Source organism: Myodes glareolus, chromosome 3, assembly GCF_982192425.1.
Source record: "Myodes glareolus chromosome 3, mMyoGla1.1, whole genome shotgun sequence".
In the NCBI taxonomy this organism is placed as follows: domain Eukaryota; kingdom Metazoa; phylum Chordata; class Mammalia; order Rodentia; family Cricetidae; genus Myodes; species Myodes glareolus.
The window spans coordinates 126,967,669-126,984,480 of record NC_142028.1 but is presented as its reverse complement, the minus strand read 5'-3'; the positions used below and the strand labels follow the sequence as shown (position 1 = coordinate 126,984,480).

Here is a 16,812-nt window from a genome sequence, read left to right as displayed (position 1 = left end):
CTGGTTTCAGTGGGAATGGCTTTGTCCTAGCTGGACCTGCCTCCCAGAGCTCTGCCTCAGGGTCATTGGCCGTCAGTCAGAAGACATGAGGGCTGGCAGCTGCGAGGCTCTTCAGCTGCACCCAGGGACCCAGCACTTTTTTTTTTTTTTTGCTTTAGCCGTTCTTTGCTTTGACAGGGTGCCCATCTATCTAATGAGTGCTAAGTAATTCTGACACCACGGCCCTCCCTGGGTGGGACCTTGAGGCTTCAGATTTTGTCACTTGAGAAGATCCACCCACCTCTCAGCATAACTCTTGATAATTTTTCGTACTTTAGATAAGGGACAGCTAGCTGTTGTCACCATCTGTTAAAATGGCGTGTCCTCTCTTCCTTGTGTCTGTGCGGGCCAAGAACGCCAGTCCTCCATTGCCCTCCAAGACAGCTGAGCCGAACACTTCAGCAGGCCATTTATCCAAGAAATTATACTTTGCCTAAGAGATGTCCTGCCAGAGTTTTTGCTTTCTGAGTGGTAACAATCTGGCTTGCAGAGGGTGTGCATGGGGGAGGGGGGTGTTTGTGAAGCCGATACACCCTGTGCAGTAAGGAGTAAGACCCCTAATCTCAGAGACACAGAAGAGTATAGCCCTTCTCCTCCACAGGCTAACTCATCAGAGACAAGAATGTTGCTACCATAAAACAGAATACAGGCGGCATCCAAACCACAAGATCTGCAGGAAAGATCAGAAGTGGTGGGTGATTGCTCTGCCTTCTGGGAAGGAGTCGTTTGTGGATGTCAGACAAGAACCCAGAGGAACATTCAGGAAAGCCTCAACTGCAGTCTCTGGGCATTCTGAGGTCACTGTCCACATAGCAGTTGCCCATGTTTTGAGTACGTATCAGTGACAGTGCTCAGAATGAATGAGGCAACATCGCAGAATCAACAAAGTTATAAACATTTTCTGTGAGTGTTTACTCACAGTAATATAAAAAGGGGAGGCAGTCTCTTGGAAAGCAACTCATCAGGGCACACCGTAAGATGAGCCGCGGAAAACAGGGTTAGGAAGGGCTGTTCACTTGGGAGACTCCCAGAGACCAGTGAAGGCGGAAAGCATTTGTAACTGGAAGAGTGTGATGAGTAAACCAGAATGCTCCACTGGTGCGGGGATTGGGAACTAGCCACTCCAGGACCAGTGCTTTGGGGAGCAACTCTTATTCACAGAGCACCGTTCCATTTGTAGCCTGGGATACTCCTTGCTCCAAGGGCTACCACTGAAAACGTTCTCAAGTCCAGATTGTATGACGCTGCCTCTCTTTGGTCAGCTATCTAGTAATTTGATGTTCTAACAGTGACTCTGCTTCTGAAAGAATTGCCTACATGAGGGTAATTCAGTTCTCTTCTGCTCACTTAGTTTAAAAGAATCACTGGTTAAGTGGAAGCACCGTAGGACCCACCTCCAGGAGGGATTTTGAAAATATCATTTTCAGACAGCGGAAGAGTCACTAAAATAAATGATCTGTGCTCTATCAAAACTTGCATGTGTGAGGAAGGTCTTTCTCTTTGCCAGGCTTGGAGATGGGAGTTTCATTCAGCGATGTCATTGTAGGACTGGCCAGGCAAATCGTGAGAGTGGGCGTTGGAGACCAGAAGGGGCAGTATCTTACATGACTCAACATTGCTGCGGCCAAGGCATTGGGATAAAGGAGGCGCCCACAGAAAGGACTCTGAGCATGCACCATGCATGGAAGAGTCTCAGCCATGGAGAAAAGCTAATTCTCTTGCCATCTCTTAGAAGAGAGAGAGAGAGAGAGAGAGAGAGAGAGAGAGAGAGAGAGAGAGAGAGAGAGAGAACAGGAAGATACCTGTGGCGGTCTCAGCAGAGAGCACTGGTGTTCTATAGCTCTGGAGCACCCCATAGATGGAGACTCTGTAAGGAGTGGCAGCCTTGAGGCCTGGGATTTCCACAGCCCGGAGGCTACCGGGTACTGTGAGATTCTGAGTAGCCTCCACATTGTTGGCCTCCTGCACCTGAATAACAAAGTGCTTATAGGCCAGGTCATCTGTGGTCCAGTTGAGTGTGAGGCCATCCCAGCTGACCTCGGTCACGGATAAGCCTCCCAGCTGAGGTAGCTCCTCTGAAGAAGGCAGAGAGGTTTCTGTCAGTGAGTGCTGCAAACCAAGCAGGACAGTCAAAGGCCCACAACCCAACTCCAGGAAAGCAAAAGAGGAGAGAGAATGCTTTGGTTTTGGTAGCGCCTGGTCTCTGGGTATTTTTGTATTCAGATTTTCATATTCTGGTTATAGTTTTGTTGAAGAGTTGAAAATAGTCAGAAAAGGAAAATTTGCACCATGCCTCCTTGAAAGGCAAAAGCATGGAAGTCTGCAAGAATGCACAGACAGTGGCTAAGGGCAGCAGGGAAAAGGTGGGATTGGGATGGGGTAAGGAAGCCGAGTACTGAGAGGCACAGGATTTGGGGGTCCATAGACCTGGGTTAGAATTCTGACACTGTCAAACTGTGTCAGCTTGCAAATCTTGCTTTCTCTCTGAGCCTTCAGTTTTAAATAGAACTGACAGTACCATTGCATTAGGTTCTATGATGATGACTTAACATTTACCAACATCTTCGTATCATACATTAAACATAGCAAGTGTCTGATAAATGACAACTTCAAAACTAGAGCCCTTTGATGTATTTTGGAACATCCCAGTCACGTGGGAGAGGCTGACTTGCCTCATTTTATTACTTGAGGTTATGAAAGATCGTCTGCGGCTGGCTACCTGCACTGCACTTGGACTTCTGAACCATGCACTCTCTCAAGTTCTGACAGGTGTTCTGGTTTCTCTGAGCTTTTCTCAGCTTTCAAGGACATGAGGTTACACAAGAGATTCTTGGTTTGTCTCTCACTCTCCCACCTTCTTCACCCTTGGCTTGAAGCATGTGTCACAAAAGCAAGGCTGGAAGAAATGAGCCTGCTTACTTTTAATTAAAAGTGATTCTGTGTTGCTAAATGGTGCAGATGTAAATGGTGCAAAGCAGGGCCCATCTTTAGTTTTGTTTTATTATGGAAGAAGGAGATTTAATGTGGTCATTATTACCAATTAAAAAAGTATGAATTTGGGGTAAGGAAAATGTTCCTGTTTTGCATTCAATACAGGAGGAGGGAAGCTCCCTCTCTGCCTGCTTGTTCTCGCTCTCACTGGCAAGTTCATTCCTTCACTGGCCTTAGAGCCTCCTTCTCCAGGATTCCAGTGTATAATAAAGGCCAATTGAGACATGCAGCCTTGTGGAATCCATTATTAGATTCTTGGACTTTTTGTTGCTAGATGGTCACTGTTGGATTATAGCCTGTAAGCCATTCTAATAAATCTCATGTACTCATTCTATAACTTTGGTTCCTCTAGGACGCCCTGAACAAAACAACCATAAACTTAGCAACACTGCTCAACAACCGGCTACACGACAGATACTTTTTCAAGTTCTTTCATTTCTTAGTTTACCTGTTTCTCACAGCAGGGTTCTAAAGCAGGAATATTATTTTTGATTTGAAGATAAGAAAAGAAGGCCCAGAGATACAAAGCAATACATCCTGAAATAATATTCAGTTTGCAATATGGAATTCTAGCCCAGACCTGATAGTCACAGACTAATATGCCAATCATATTCAGGTAAGACTTCCAATGCATGAGAAATTTTTCCTACTTTAAGGACAGGCTGACAGGTCCCTCATTTGCCAGACAGGGTTACTGTGAAGGGTTATTGAGAAATCTGAGGATTTCTGTATTGTGTAGGATACCAGGAATGGTGAGATGATGAGCTCCTTCTGCCGGGTCAGTTCCTTGTCCCAAGTGATAAACTAACTGGACAGAAGTCCTGTCTGGTGCGGTCCAGTCCAGTCTGAGAATATCCCAGCTAAGCCTGTCACTGTGAGGCTTCCCAGCCCAGAATCTCTTCTGTGTAAGGACACAGAGATGGAGTCACTAAAAAGGGAACTGTGCTCTGGAGTTCACGTGAGATGGGGTTTGGCTACAGTAGGAATGAACTGTTTGGTTGTGCTGACTGCAGACTGATTTATTGCAGTATTGAACACACTCCAGTTGTCGGCATTAAAACCATGTTTTCCTTTCAGCCTCTGGGAATAAAAGGCAGTTTTTAGAATTGCTCAAAACTTTCATTCTCTACACACAAATAGGGCAATGGGAAGCTCTTAAGTGTTCTTAAAATGAGCTCAGACAGATTTTTTTCACTTACAAACTGTGCTTTCTAACTTTTTAGATGTTATAACTGAAACTGACTTTGCAAGGGAAGTCTGCTCTCATTTTTGAAAAAGAAGAGTAGGTGGAATTGTCATGGAAAACTATTAGGGTTAGAGCAGAACCTGGCCAAACAATAGATAAGGTCCTTGTAAAGAAGCAACAGTGATCCCCTGCTACTTCCCCAACATGGAGAGGGATAAACTTGCTTCTTCTCGAGGAGAGACAGGGTTGGAGAAAAGGGGTGAATGAGTCTAGAATACCTGTCAAGACTTCAACAGAGATAGGGTCTGTGCTGGAGTCCTGAGTGAGCCCTCGGATGCTGATCCGGTAGCGAGTGGCTGCTTTGAGCCCAGGGAAGTCCACTGACCTCAGTCCTCCAGAGACTGTGAGGTTCTGGACACTCTTGACCACGTCAGCCTCTAGCACCTGAATAAAAAAGTTCTGATAGACCCCTTCTGGGGCTGTCCAGTTGAGCCTGAGGGCATCCCAGCCCACCTCCGAGACTGAGACCTCTCCCAGATTGGGAGTTCTCCCTAGAGAAGGACAAAGAACGAGTTTAAACTATGTTGTTAGACCCAGGGAATCCTGATCACAAACAGGCTCTATATCCCCTGAAAACGTGACTTTCTTTGGACAAGCATACACCATACAACTCCCTAGGCTTTGGAAAGCAAAAGAGGGAGTGTAGGGACAAACTGTACCAAATTTCAGGGAATTCAGGAATCAATCCTGTTTTTTTGTTAGGAATTGTTAGGAATCAATCCTAAGTTTTTTTGACTGAAGCACTTAATCATCCCTAATGTAGGGCCAACATGCTTGGATCCTATGGATTGTCCCAGACAGTGAACTCCATACAGCAGCAGTGTGTTGTCTATGTGAAATGTTATGGTGGCCTTGGGACTGTGTTACTTGATGATGTGGTTCTCCAGCATCAGACCCCATGACACTATAACTGCGGCTGGCAAGGCCGCTCCAATTTCATGGTGTATGATTACCCTTGGTCAGTTTCCTGTTGGGAAAAACAGAAGTTTTAGGGGTAAAGGTAGAAAGTACCTGTGGAGGCCTCTGCAGAGAGTACTGGTGTTTTAGAGCCCTGGGCTACCCCATAGATGGAGACTCTATAAGGAGTGGCAGACTTGAGACCCGGGATGTCTGCAGCCCGGAGGGTGCCAAGAACTGTGAAGTTGTGAGTAGCCTCCACCTTGTTGGCTTCCTGCACCTGAATGACAAAGTACTCATAGGCCAGGTCATCTGTTGTCCAGTTGAGTCTGAGGGCATCCCAGCCGGTTTCAGTCACGGTGAGATTTTGCAGGGAAGGTGCTTGTTCTGAACAAGGACAGAGACAAGGTCAATTATACTATTCTTCCAATGCTTGCCTTTCCAGAACACAAAAAATACACTGACCAAAGCTGATAGATGTCTGTGCCAAGCTGCTGCCACCATATGCCCGATGGTGCTGTCCCCATAAAATGCAATAAATAGGTTAGTACAGTACTGACTTTATCTTTGTACATAGTTGAGTTTTCTTTTGGAAATACATTTTTCTATTGACAAATGTCCTAAAGACAACTCTAGACAGTTGTGTGCTAGACTCCACACCTCAGTTTTCATTTGGCAAAGTAGTTTTGATTACAATGGGTTAGCCTCAGCTGCTCTTGGGTCTTTGTCCAGCACTTTGAATTTTGTGTCTGCTTAGGTTTGCGTAGGCTTCTCTTTGTGCTGTCTTGGCCTCTCCTGAGATGTCTGCTGCAGTTTCATTTTGACTTTTTAGTTTCTGGAGTTCAGATCAGTTTTTATAAACTGCTTCAATGGAGAGTAGAGATAAATTATTACTACTGCTACTACTGAACTGAGGCAGATGACACACTTTTGGAAGGTTGCTCCATATTGCCTGGGATCTGGGAGAAGCAATTTATCAGATTGTGTTGTAAGTTGATTCACCATCTTTGTCTCCAGAACACAGAAATGTGGCAGTCTCCCTTGTCCGAATCTGCCTTACAGGGGTCATTTGCCTGTACTGGGTTTGCATGGACTCTGCATGACCTACAGACAAAGATTTCTCTGGAATTGGATCCTGAAAACAGGAGAATCCTGAAAAGGCCTCAGCTTTTTTGAAAAACTAAGCCATTTTTTTTTTCAGTTTACGTAGCTGCTGATTTCAAATGAGCCCTGCATAACCTTGAAAACAGCCTTTTGACTTGAAAAAGATAGCCTGAAAATTGACAGAGGTCATGGACAAACTAGTGGGCCACATCTGGCCCGATGCCTGATACCAACTTTTACATTTGGAAATCATTGGTTAAAAAAAAAATCCTAAGAATGGTATTCCATGATACATAAAAGTCAAACGAAATTCAAATTTTTGTGTTAGAAATGGAGCTTTAGTGGCTACCTATTCCTCCATCTTTCCCCTTCTTTTTTATAGGTGCATCAAGAAAGACCTATGACTTGTTACATCTGAGTGGTGTGTGATCACATCTACAATGGATACTGTTGGTAGGCCACTCCTCTCATCTGGCCATCAAACACATGCTCAGATAAGTAAAAGCCTAAACTTCCACTCTATCATTATGTGAATGACAGAGGAATTACAGTGTGGGAGAAGGGGGTATGGGGTGCCTTGACTAAAGATGTAGCAGCAACAGTCGAAGTGGGAACCTGGAAGCTGTATGTAAGTGCTGACTCCTCATTTCCTGTATGAATGATGTACTTGTGGGCCCACTGTAGCATCAGTCAAGGGTTCCCGTTGCCTACTTGCACCCCAGCTTTCCTGGCATCTCCTGATGAAAAGGCTATTGTCCTCTCACAGCTGTGCTTGGGAATCTACCCTCTGAGCAATGTCAGTGGGGCTAGAAAATCAGAATTTCCAGTCTGTGTCATCTGTGCTCAGTGTGGGCTGTGCAGCTGCACTGAGGACTCTCCGGCCGTCTCTTCAGCCCCTCTGATTCCCACCGCTGTATAGATGGTGGGGACCACTGACTGGCAGCCTACTTGCTCTTTGCATATGTGAGGGAATGATTCTCCCACAGCAAGGAGAAGATTAAGTGCAAGTCTGAAGACCACCACAAGGCTTCAAATGTTCCAAACTCATTTTCTAGAGATAACATACTTGAAATATAAAGTATAAATATATAAATATAACTGCCTTGGAGTTTTCTGGTAATTCTCAGTAACTACCAAGAATGAAGTCATAGGCCTAGGGCATCCACATTCTACAGCTATCCCCACATGTAGACTCAAGCCTAGGGACCCATGTTTTTCTACTTGGGCACACAGCAGGACCATGCTTGTTTCATGACTATGAAGCATCCCATCACTCCAAGTTTCATAGATTTTGTTCAACCTTCTGGAAATGATACTGCCCCCTCCCCACTCTCCCCTCCTTTTGTTCTTTGAGGACTCAGCCCAAGGGCACTTCTTCTGAGATTTCTCTGACCTCTTTGTCACCCTTGGCAGGTGGGTTATGGGGACCTGATGTTTGGGTGGAAGCATCACCCTAGCCCCTGGCATTCATAATATGCAAAAAGTATGGAATGTTTGGGCGGGAGTTCCATCCCAAGCCCCTTCCCGTGGGAGTTGCCTCAGTCCAGACTCCACCTCTGAGAAAACCTGCCAAATTATGACCCCTCCCCAGAGAAGCTCAAGACCACTCCCACAGGGTATTTAAACTGCCCCCCAGAGAACAAACTCATGGTTTCCTTGTCTTCCTACCCCAGGTCCTCTCTGGGTGCTACCAGGCTACCCAGGACATTAGTATCAATTAAATCTGGGCTTTTGCAGTTTGGTTTGATTTGGTCTGATTTGATTATGTGTCAGCAGAGAGGTTTATTGGGGTGCAGAAACTTTCGCCTGCCTCTCCCCTCTTCCCTGCGTCTACAACAGTAGAACTGCATCCTTTGAGTCCTGATTGCATTTTTCTCATCTAATGGCACTGTTTCTAGAACCTTTCTCTCCTGAATATACCTATTCTGCTGGACTCTGCATACAGTATAAATATGCATTGATAGGATAAATATTTGAATAAACTCCAGTTTGCTCCATAGACTATCAAAATGGTAAATCAGAGCAAAATGTTCTCTAATACCATACCTGAAGCTTTGGTTTGGAGCTAAACTTCGACTTTCTGTCTCCCAATGTCACGTGAGTTACTGAGGTGTCAGTAGTGAGTCATAGATCGCTGTGGAAATATGCTTCATGGCCTTGGCTTCTGCCTATTGTCTTTCTTTGTGTCTCCTACTGATCACAATGAACTCAAAGCCCTGGCTTTAGGCAGAGTTTAGTTAATGAGAATGTGAAAGAAGAAAGAGAAGAGGAAAAACTGAGGGAAGAGATGAGAAGAGGGGAGAGTTGAAGGAGGGAGACAGACAAGAGAATATGACTAGCCACCCCAGCTTTCCTCCATGTTGAAAGGGAGCATTGCCTTTCCCCTTACCCCACCTTCCTTTGATCTCTCTGTTTCTCTTCCTCCCTCATTTCATCCTCTCTCTTTGTAATGTCCATATTAAACAGGATTAAAGAATTCCGAAAGAATGACTACCCTGCTCCTTTGTCCTGAAGTGTGTTAAACAGCTGTTAAGGCAGAGAAGGACAAAAAAGACACCAAATGTGGTGATGCTAGCTCCAGGGCTGCTGGATCGCTGCAGATATTCGCGGCACTAACCCTGGCTTTGGATGTGTTCCAGGCACTGCAGACAGCAGACCAAGGGGACTGTCCCTATATTCTGGTCAGGGACAATGAGGTGAATACTGCCACTCTCAAGTCAGTAAGTGTCCAAGGAACCTTGGAGCTGCAGCTGGCGTAGACCAGGGTGGGGACTTTCACAGAGGATTCACAGGATGCCTTTGTTTTCAATAACACTTGAAGTCAATGAGACTAGAGAGAATGCTGAGTGGAAAACTGGAGACCAGTATAACAAAAGGTTCAAAGTCTTGGAGGAGGAGGCAGGTTCGGCGAACATACAAGGTGATTGTCACATGATGGCCAAGGACATACGTCCTGGAAGCTAGGTCTGAGATGCTAGATTTTGAAGGCCCACCCAGCCCATGGAAAAGTTTTTTGTATTTTGATTTCTTTTGGAGCGAGCTAGCCATGCAGGTGGTACTATGTGTGAAAAGATAAACCATATTTTCAATATGATGCTCCATCACGGAAGAGGCCTGCACGTGGGCCCTGCTGACTGGAACGTGGGGGTTCCTTGGAGCAAACACTTGAGGGTCACTGATTCTCTGCTTTCTCACCACATCCGCAGATAAGAACTATCTTCCAACATCTACCTTTGACTCCAAAGATGCAGGACTGGAGTTCCCTTCTGGGGGTTGAAATAATGATTCTGGGAAAGAGGAGAGAGTATGGAAGAGGGGAAGGGAGGAAGGAGAAGAACATTTTCTTCCTTCTTATTTTCTGATTCATTTTTAGATCACTTGGAACATTATAAGTACATGTGAAGCTGAATTACTGAAGTTGGACTTTGAGATTCATCTGTTTTTAGTTCTACTTCCCTACCTTTGATTAACTGAACCGTGAGAGGCAAATTCTGTTAGGGATGCTTGCAAGGGAAAACTAATTAAAGGTAAGGAAACAGACCATGTGACACACTTTTTCTCTAACACCTGAAGAGTGGAATGTATACAATTATTGCTTAATATATGCTTGTTAATGAAAATGGAAGCAAAGACTACCACTCATCAAATCTTAAAAGAATGTTGAGAACTTAATGGCTCAAATTGAATGTGTCATTTTTCATATAACAAAAATTATTTTTTCCACTAGATTCTCTCTTCAGCTCAGTTCCTGAAGAAATGTGGCAGAAAGGAAGATTGGTGGGGAGGCTAGCACAGTTGGAAGGGATCTGGATCAGCCTGGGAGAGCCAGGAGCCTCTTCATGACTGGAAACAAAGGGAAGGTGAGAAGGGTGCTGAGGCAGCCTGGGGACAAGTGTGACTCGCCTGGGCTACCTTGAGGAAAGCAAAAGACCTGTAATAAAAACACTCCAAGGAAGAAGTCCCAATAACGAATCCCAACATCCCAGGCATCTTTCAGGTAATGAAAAAAAAAAGTAAAGTTGTCGTTAGATTAAGGAAGAGAACTGAGGGATTAAAGGGTTCCATGGAGCACACCATTCTAAAAGAGAAAAAAAGCACCATGAAGGAGGTAACACGGCTCTCCATGTTTTACAGCCCCTGCTAGAAATACTTAACAATCAGCGTTTCGTGGTGAGGGAGCTTGGTTCAGCTGACTGACAGGAGGACGTAAAGTCAGTCTTATAAAAGACAAGGAAGCTGCCCTTTCAGTGTGGCAGAGAGTGCTTTGTGAGGCTAGAAAGGAGCATGTTTCTCCCTGGGCATCACATTCAGACCTTCTGACGGATGCAAAGCTCCACCACCCAAAGTCAACAGATGACTTGGGGAAGCTCAGGGTGACCTACCCGTGGATGCCTTCACATGTGCAGGCTTGCTCTTGTGTCTGCCCTTCTCAGCAGTGAGAAGGACAGTGTATTCTTGCCCTGGCTCCAGATCTGTCAGGACATGGGAGGTGGCATCCTTTGGCAGCTGGACTTCTTTTGACTGGCCTGTGGGGAGGCTGTAGTTGAGGCGGTATCTCTCAAACTTAGCCAGTGGTGTCTTCCAGGATAGAGTCAGACTGCCCTGTGAGGTTTCAGACACCTGCAAGTCCTTGGGTGCATCAATTTCTGGAGAGAGAATCAAGAGGAATCTGCTTTAGATTGCAAATCAAAAGGGGTTATGTAGCTGCAGGACAGTTGCCTGACTGACCTTTGATGGACAGGTGCCATTCATTGCACACTACCTTTTGTAATTTGGGGGAAAATGAAAATTTTCTAAATTTTGAAATGCTACTTAAGAAAGCACTTCCAAGAGACAGCTGGTCTCAAGAATGCTGAAGGATAAAAAAAATGAGACTTAAAACCAATATATTGAAGCCTAATGCCCAAAAGAATGCTATTCAGATGTGAGGGTCATCATCAGGCACCTTGGTTAGGTTCAGTGGCTTAACCACAGAGACCCAGAATGACCTCAGACCCTTCTGTCACTTGAAGAGAGAGAGAGTCAAGACAGACATCTCAGTGGACAAGACAGAGAGCCCTCAACAGGCACTGGTTTTCTAGCCCTTTTAACCTTACCTGTCAGCACCAAGACTGGGAGAAAGAGATCTTTCTCTTTATAAAGCTACCTGGACTAAGGCGTTTTGTTGCTGTAGCCCAGGTGGACGGATACATCCCACTTATATTTTTGGTTGTCAGCCAGCCTTTAAAGACGGAATCATCTCTCTGGCCCCATTACACCTATTTAAGCCTGTGAAATGGTGAGATTACAGCTGTGATGGAGAGTGCTAGTAGAATTCTAAGGGTTCTGCAGAAAGGGCAAGAGGGAAGTGACCACTGTGAGATGTTCCAGCATGGGTACTCAGGATGCAATGCAATGATCTGAGTCTCTGTTGTCCATCCCTTTGCAAACCTACATGTGATGAGATGCCCAAAACTAACACACATGTCCACATATATGTGCACATACACACATATGCACATACACAGTATATGCAACACTACTGAAATCTAAAGCCAAGAGCTTGTATCTAGTAATAGAATTATTCTTTATGCAATCTGTTACTTTGAGGGAAACTGAGTGAAGGTTAGAGAAGTATCTCTGAATGACATCTTATTAACTGCACATATATCTACAATTGTCTCAAAATTACAGTGCATGCATATGGATATGTTATGAATATATATAAAGATGATGCATGTATATGTACAGCTAGATTTTGTATCCCAAGGAAACCCAACCAAGTATGATCTACATCTCACACACTCCAGCCTCTCCTCTCTTCACAGTGCGAGGACAGGTCAGCAGGAAGCTGCTGGAAGGCAGAGAGGTAGTTTTCTTTGCAAAATATAGATTTTTCAGAACAAAACACTTTAGAAAAGAAGCAGTGCCTCCAAATCCTTTAGCCCTTGTTGGTCTTTATCCAAGGCTGCACTATAGGATACAATGGGATCTGGGGGCTGCATTGTCTATATGGGTATTTGAATATTTGCCTGGTAGAGGTATTTTCTCAGTTGCTAAAGGTAATCTTCATATTTGTACCAATTAAACTAGCTATTTTGAAAGGGTAGGTTGACAAAATAAAAATTTACACCTTTTATAAGGTCCGATTCCAAGTTTTCTTTCAAATTCCTTTATTCTCTTCCCTCTCTAGAGAGTTGTGATAGGATGTTCCCTTGGGCTCTGTGGTCCTAGAGACCCCTTTCTCCTCCGACTTCCTATGTTTTATAGCACACTTCTCTCAGCAGCCCTGGCTTGCCTACTCCGTCTCCCTCAGCAATGGTGGGGCTCCCATGGACCTCACCTGTGGCTGCATTGATGGTTGCCGGGTCACTCTCCTTGTCTCCCTTCACAGCAGAAACGCCAATGCCATATTCAGTCCCTGGCCTCAGACCTAAAAGAGAATGTGTAGGTAGGAATCATTCTAGAAGCAGGCAGGGTCTCAGGGAACTATAAGAGTGACCCAGGCTGGACCCTGGCCACTGTTATTTCTGCACGCCCATCTTTCATTTACAGCAAGAGGAATGGATGGAAATTGGTCTTTTTTTCCCTACTTTTTGACAGGTTGAAAAATAGGGACACCTGGCCGCCGGCTCCTGTTCTTCTGTCAGAGCTCACCTGTGAGCATGGTTTTGGTTGTGGCTTGCTGGCTCTTGGGAACATCAACCTCAGCATGGTCACCTCCTGAGATAGGTGCGTACTTAATTCTGTAATTGTCGATGTCGGCCTTGACGTTCCTCCACTCCAAGGTGATGCTGTTGTCTGTCTGGGAGACACGGCGAAGGTTCTTGGGTGCATCCAGGCCTGTTTAGGAAGAGAAAGGAAGCTTGGCATTGCACCAGGCACCAGGATAGTAGATTTGACATTTGAATCAGAGATTCAAAAGGTACCTGCCCATGGATGAAAAAATCAGAATTCCCCACAGTCTCTGTCTTGGTAGCTGACACAGGAATTTAAACAAAGAGCAAAGGCGTGACTCCTTTCTTAATAATTTTTATCAGCTGCATTTTTTTCATTGTTTTGTGTCAGAAAAGCATAAAACTCCCAAAATAAGACTGTGAGTGAGTGTGAAAACTGTTCAGTTGACTAAGTGGATTTTTTAACTTAGAGCTGACCACTGGTTCTTACTAAACTCCTGTAATGCATGTACGGAATGGACACCTGTGAAGTAATGCCATTTGCTGAGGTGCCCAGCAAATGCCTTTACCTACTGAGCCACTACATTTTAACTAGGACTTTGTCCGGAATATCAGACCAGCCCCTCCCACTTTTCTCTTCTCTCCTTCTCACTCCTTTCTCTCTCCCTCTCATATATGTACACATGTATGTACATATGCACATATGCACATGTATGCTTAGGTCTGTTTTGGAAGGTTATTTAAGCTTTTTTTTGAAAAGAAAAAAGTCACCAATTACAGAGGTGGAAAGGTCGTCCTGACTGTCTTCAGAGTCACATGAGCCTAAGAGGACTCACGGGTAGAGCGGGGCAGGCCTCACCTGTGGTGAAGGTCTCCTTAGCAGGGTTGCTTGCCATGTCCACCCTGCGGGAGACAAGGGACACCTCATACTCCGTGTCAGGCCTCAGGTTCCCAATAGAATACTGGTTTTCTTCGTGTGTGAGGTCGATGGTGGTGCGGTCTCCAGGCACGTCCTTGATGCCGTAGGAGAGTTCGATGCCATCAATCTCAGCCAGGGGCTTGAACCAGGTGACCAGGGCTGTGGTGTCTGTGACGTCTCTCACCTCGATCTGGCTGGGGGCATCCAGGCCTGTGACCAACAAAGGGAGGAGAAGTTTCAGAATGCTTTGTCACAGACCATGGGAGACGTTTGGTTCATAACGAGTCCTTGCTTTCTTTTGCCCGTGTGAGTCTTGGTTTCTGTCTGACAAGTCACACTGATGGACCAGGATATCTACTTTGAGGGCTTTCGTGTTTCACAAATAGTAAAAGAGATGAAGCCTGTAAAGCATCTAGATTGGAGCCTGGCACACAGCAGTTCCGTGATGGAAGTCCTTCCTTTGTCTGCTGTCACCACCACCATGACTGTTAGCAGCGACTGTTCTCATGAACTGAGGGAACGTGTGTATGTGTGTGCGAGTGTGTGCGAGTGTGTGCATGAGTGTGAGTATGTGTGAGTGTGTGTGAGTGACTGTGTGTGAGTGAGTGTGAGTATGTGTGAGTGTGTGTGAGTGTGTGTGAGTGACTGTGTGTGAGTGAGTGTGTGTGTGTGAGTGTGAGTGAGTGTGTATGTGAATATACAGAGGCCAGGGGACACTCTCAAATGTCATTCCTCAGGGATGCCCACCTACTTTCTTGAGGCCTAGTCTCTCATGGGCCTGAAACTCACCAAGTAAGTTAGTTAGCTCCAGGGATCCACCTATCTCTAGGTGCTTACACTTCAGAACTGGTATTGCAAGAGGACACCATCAAATCCAGCTCTTTAATGAGAAGCTAAGTCCTCCTGTTTGCAAGGCACAGACTTTACCAACTGAGCTCTCTCCTCAGCCTTGTTTGAGTTATTAGACAAAACTTTCCAGGATGATAGACAACTTTTCTGTTAGGATCATGGAGCAGAGACATGAGACAACGGACTGTTCTGGTGGGTTTCAAATGTTTTGTTGCATTGATTTGTCTGTGTGTGTGTGGCATGCACATGCATAGCACACTTGTAGAGTTCAGAAGGCAGCTGTTGGGGCTTGGTTCTTTCCTTCCAACATGTGGGACGTGCAGGTTGAGTTCAAGTTCTCAAACCCTAATTGGGCCACTCTGCCAGCCTTCTGGTTGTTTTTGACAAAAGAACTAGGGCAGGATTTTTTGCCAGATGAAGCCGCAGGGCGATTGGTAATGAAAAGTCCCCAGACTATCTTAATACAAAATATGTAGCTTTAATAAACAGAAGTAAGACTTACACCAGCTTACACCAGAATCCAAACGATCCGTCCGGACACAGGAGTCAGGCAAGAGAGCTAGTGGAGCTCGCTTGCAGGTTTATAGGCAAGCTTTAGCCTAAGGGCGACACGCCCCACAAACAAAAAATGATTGGCTAAACTCCCCTATCACATTGTTATTTTTAGCCTTGCCCATTTTTGTCTCCTCATCCTGGTGTCCTGTGTGGTCCTGTTAAACTCATTTCCTGCCCCATCCACCTTGATTCCATGCTTCCTCACCTGCGTGTACCCCCAACGTTGGTCCTTTGCTTCATCTCCAGAGACTGTTCTCCTCCTCTAACCCCTTCCTGGCCATCCCCTCCAATGTGTCTTGTAAATTACAGCCTAGCCAGGAGCCTCATTATCCCTGTTGTAACTAGGTGCACATAGCCTCCCGACTTGTAGCTGCTACTTCCCTGAGAAAGCTTTGTGATAGAATACTTATCTCACTAGGTTGTTACAGACGTTATTACAGTATGGATACATTTATATTGGGTCATACATTCATTCAGAAAATGATGTTTGGCCTTTGTGATCCTCAGGCCATCCTGGGCATTTAATCTGGGTTTTTATTTTTTAAAAGTAGTTTAGTCTATGTTTTCAGCATCCATCTGATGAACACTTTTGAACAGAGGCAGTTGGTACTCATGCAGAGTATGGGAAGAGCACCAGTATCTGATAGATTATGAGGGTGCTTCATGGTCCAATTTTGAAGTCTAAGTGGTTATGTATCAGCTAGTGGTTAATGAGTCCACAAATCATGACAATGATGTTTTCAGTTGTCAGTCGCAAAGCCACATAACTGCTAAGGAGGTTAGGTTGTGGCTGAGGATACTGACAATGAAGACTGACATCACTCTGCACCAGTCATGTCTCAGGGAACTGTGCCATCTGTGCCTCATCCTTGTGACAACTTCATGAAAAGATGCTATGAACCCATTTTTCCAGATGTTGTACCCAAGACTTAAAGAGCTGGGATATTTTAAAGTGATAGAGAACGGTGAGAAGGAATTTAAACTCAGGATCACCACACCCTTTCACTTTCCCAGGACAATGGATCTCAGCATTTACATGTCAACAAAGATTGCAATAAATCAGAGAGAAAGAATCAAACATGTTTTGCAACAAAAAGTTAAGGGTCTTTAATTTCTGGAGAAAATCTTAAAAACTTATGCAAAAGGAATAAGAAAGTATGTGTCCATCAATGTTGGTATTTACATGTTCTAGAACTTCAAAGACTGGGCATTTGTCCTTAATAAGTATAATACAAAGCAACCAAGCCTCAAATTTGGATTAAAGAGCAAAAGGTAGGTAAAAGAAAAGTCATTTGTCTCTTCAGTATGCTTTCCCTAGAATGGATAAGCATTGTTTTTGATCTTTCCGCTGCCTTGTTGCTGATCTGATGGTTTCCTTTCCTGTCAGTACCTGCCTTGTACCTACCACAGAGAACTCTTGTCAGGATGATGGAAAACACTTGCTCACAAAGCACATAGCTTCATGAATCGGCCCTGAGCTATGCAAAATGTGCAAGCACACAAGTGCAAGGTGTTCCTTCTTGCCATTAGTCAACAGACTTAACTTTCCCAGCAAC

At 44.9% G+C, this 16,812-nt stretch overlaps 1 protein-coding gene across 7 annotated transcripts in view; it reads right to left on the bottom strand.

Moving 5' to 3' along the window:
- The window catches only part of Tnc (tenascin C), an 84,010-nt gene that overhangs the window by 33,879 nt on the left and 33,319 nt on the right, over window positions 1–16,812 (bottom strand). For 2 of the 7 annotated variants that reach the window (XM_048459249.3, XM_048459246.3), the window contains exons 7-13: window positions 13,793–14,062; window positions 12,914–13,099; window positions 12,600–12,689; window positions 10,660–10,923; window positions 5,288–5,560; window positions 4,495–4,767; window positions 1,842–2,114 (exon numbers count right to left, since the gene is read on the bottom strand). In XM_048459249.3, coding sequence (XP_048315206.3) covers window positions 1,842–2,114; window positions 4,495–4,767; window positions 5,288–5,560; window positions 10,660–10,923; window positions 12,600–12,689; window positions 12,914–13,099; window positions 13,793–14,062 — 1,629 coding nt within the window. The remainder of the gene's footprint in view (window positions 1–1,841; window positions 2,115–4,494; window positions 4,768–5,287; window positions 5,561–10,659; window positions 10,924–12,599; window positions 12,690–12,913; window positions 13,100–13,792; window positions 14,063–16,812) is intronic. The other 5 variants (XM_085686112.2, XM_085686113.2, XM_048459247.3 and 2 more) reach the window with 3 other exon arrangements.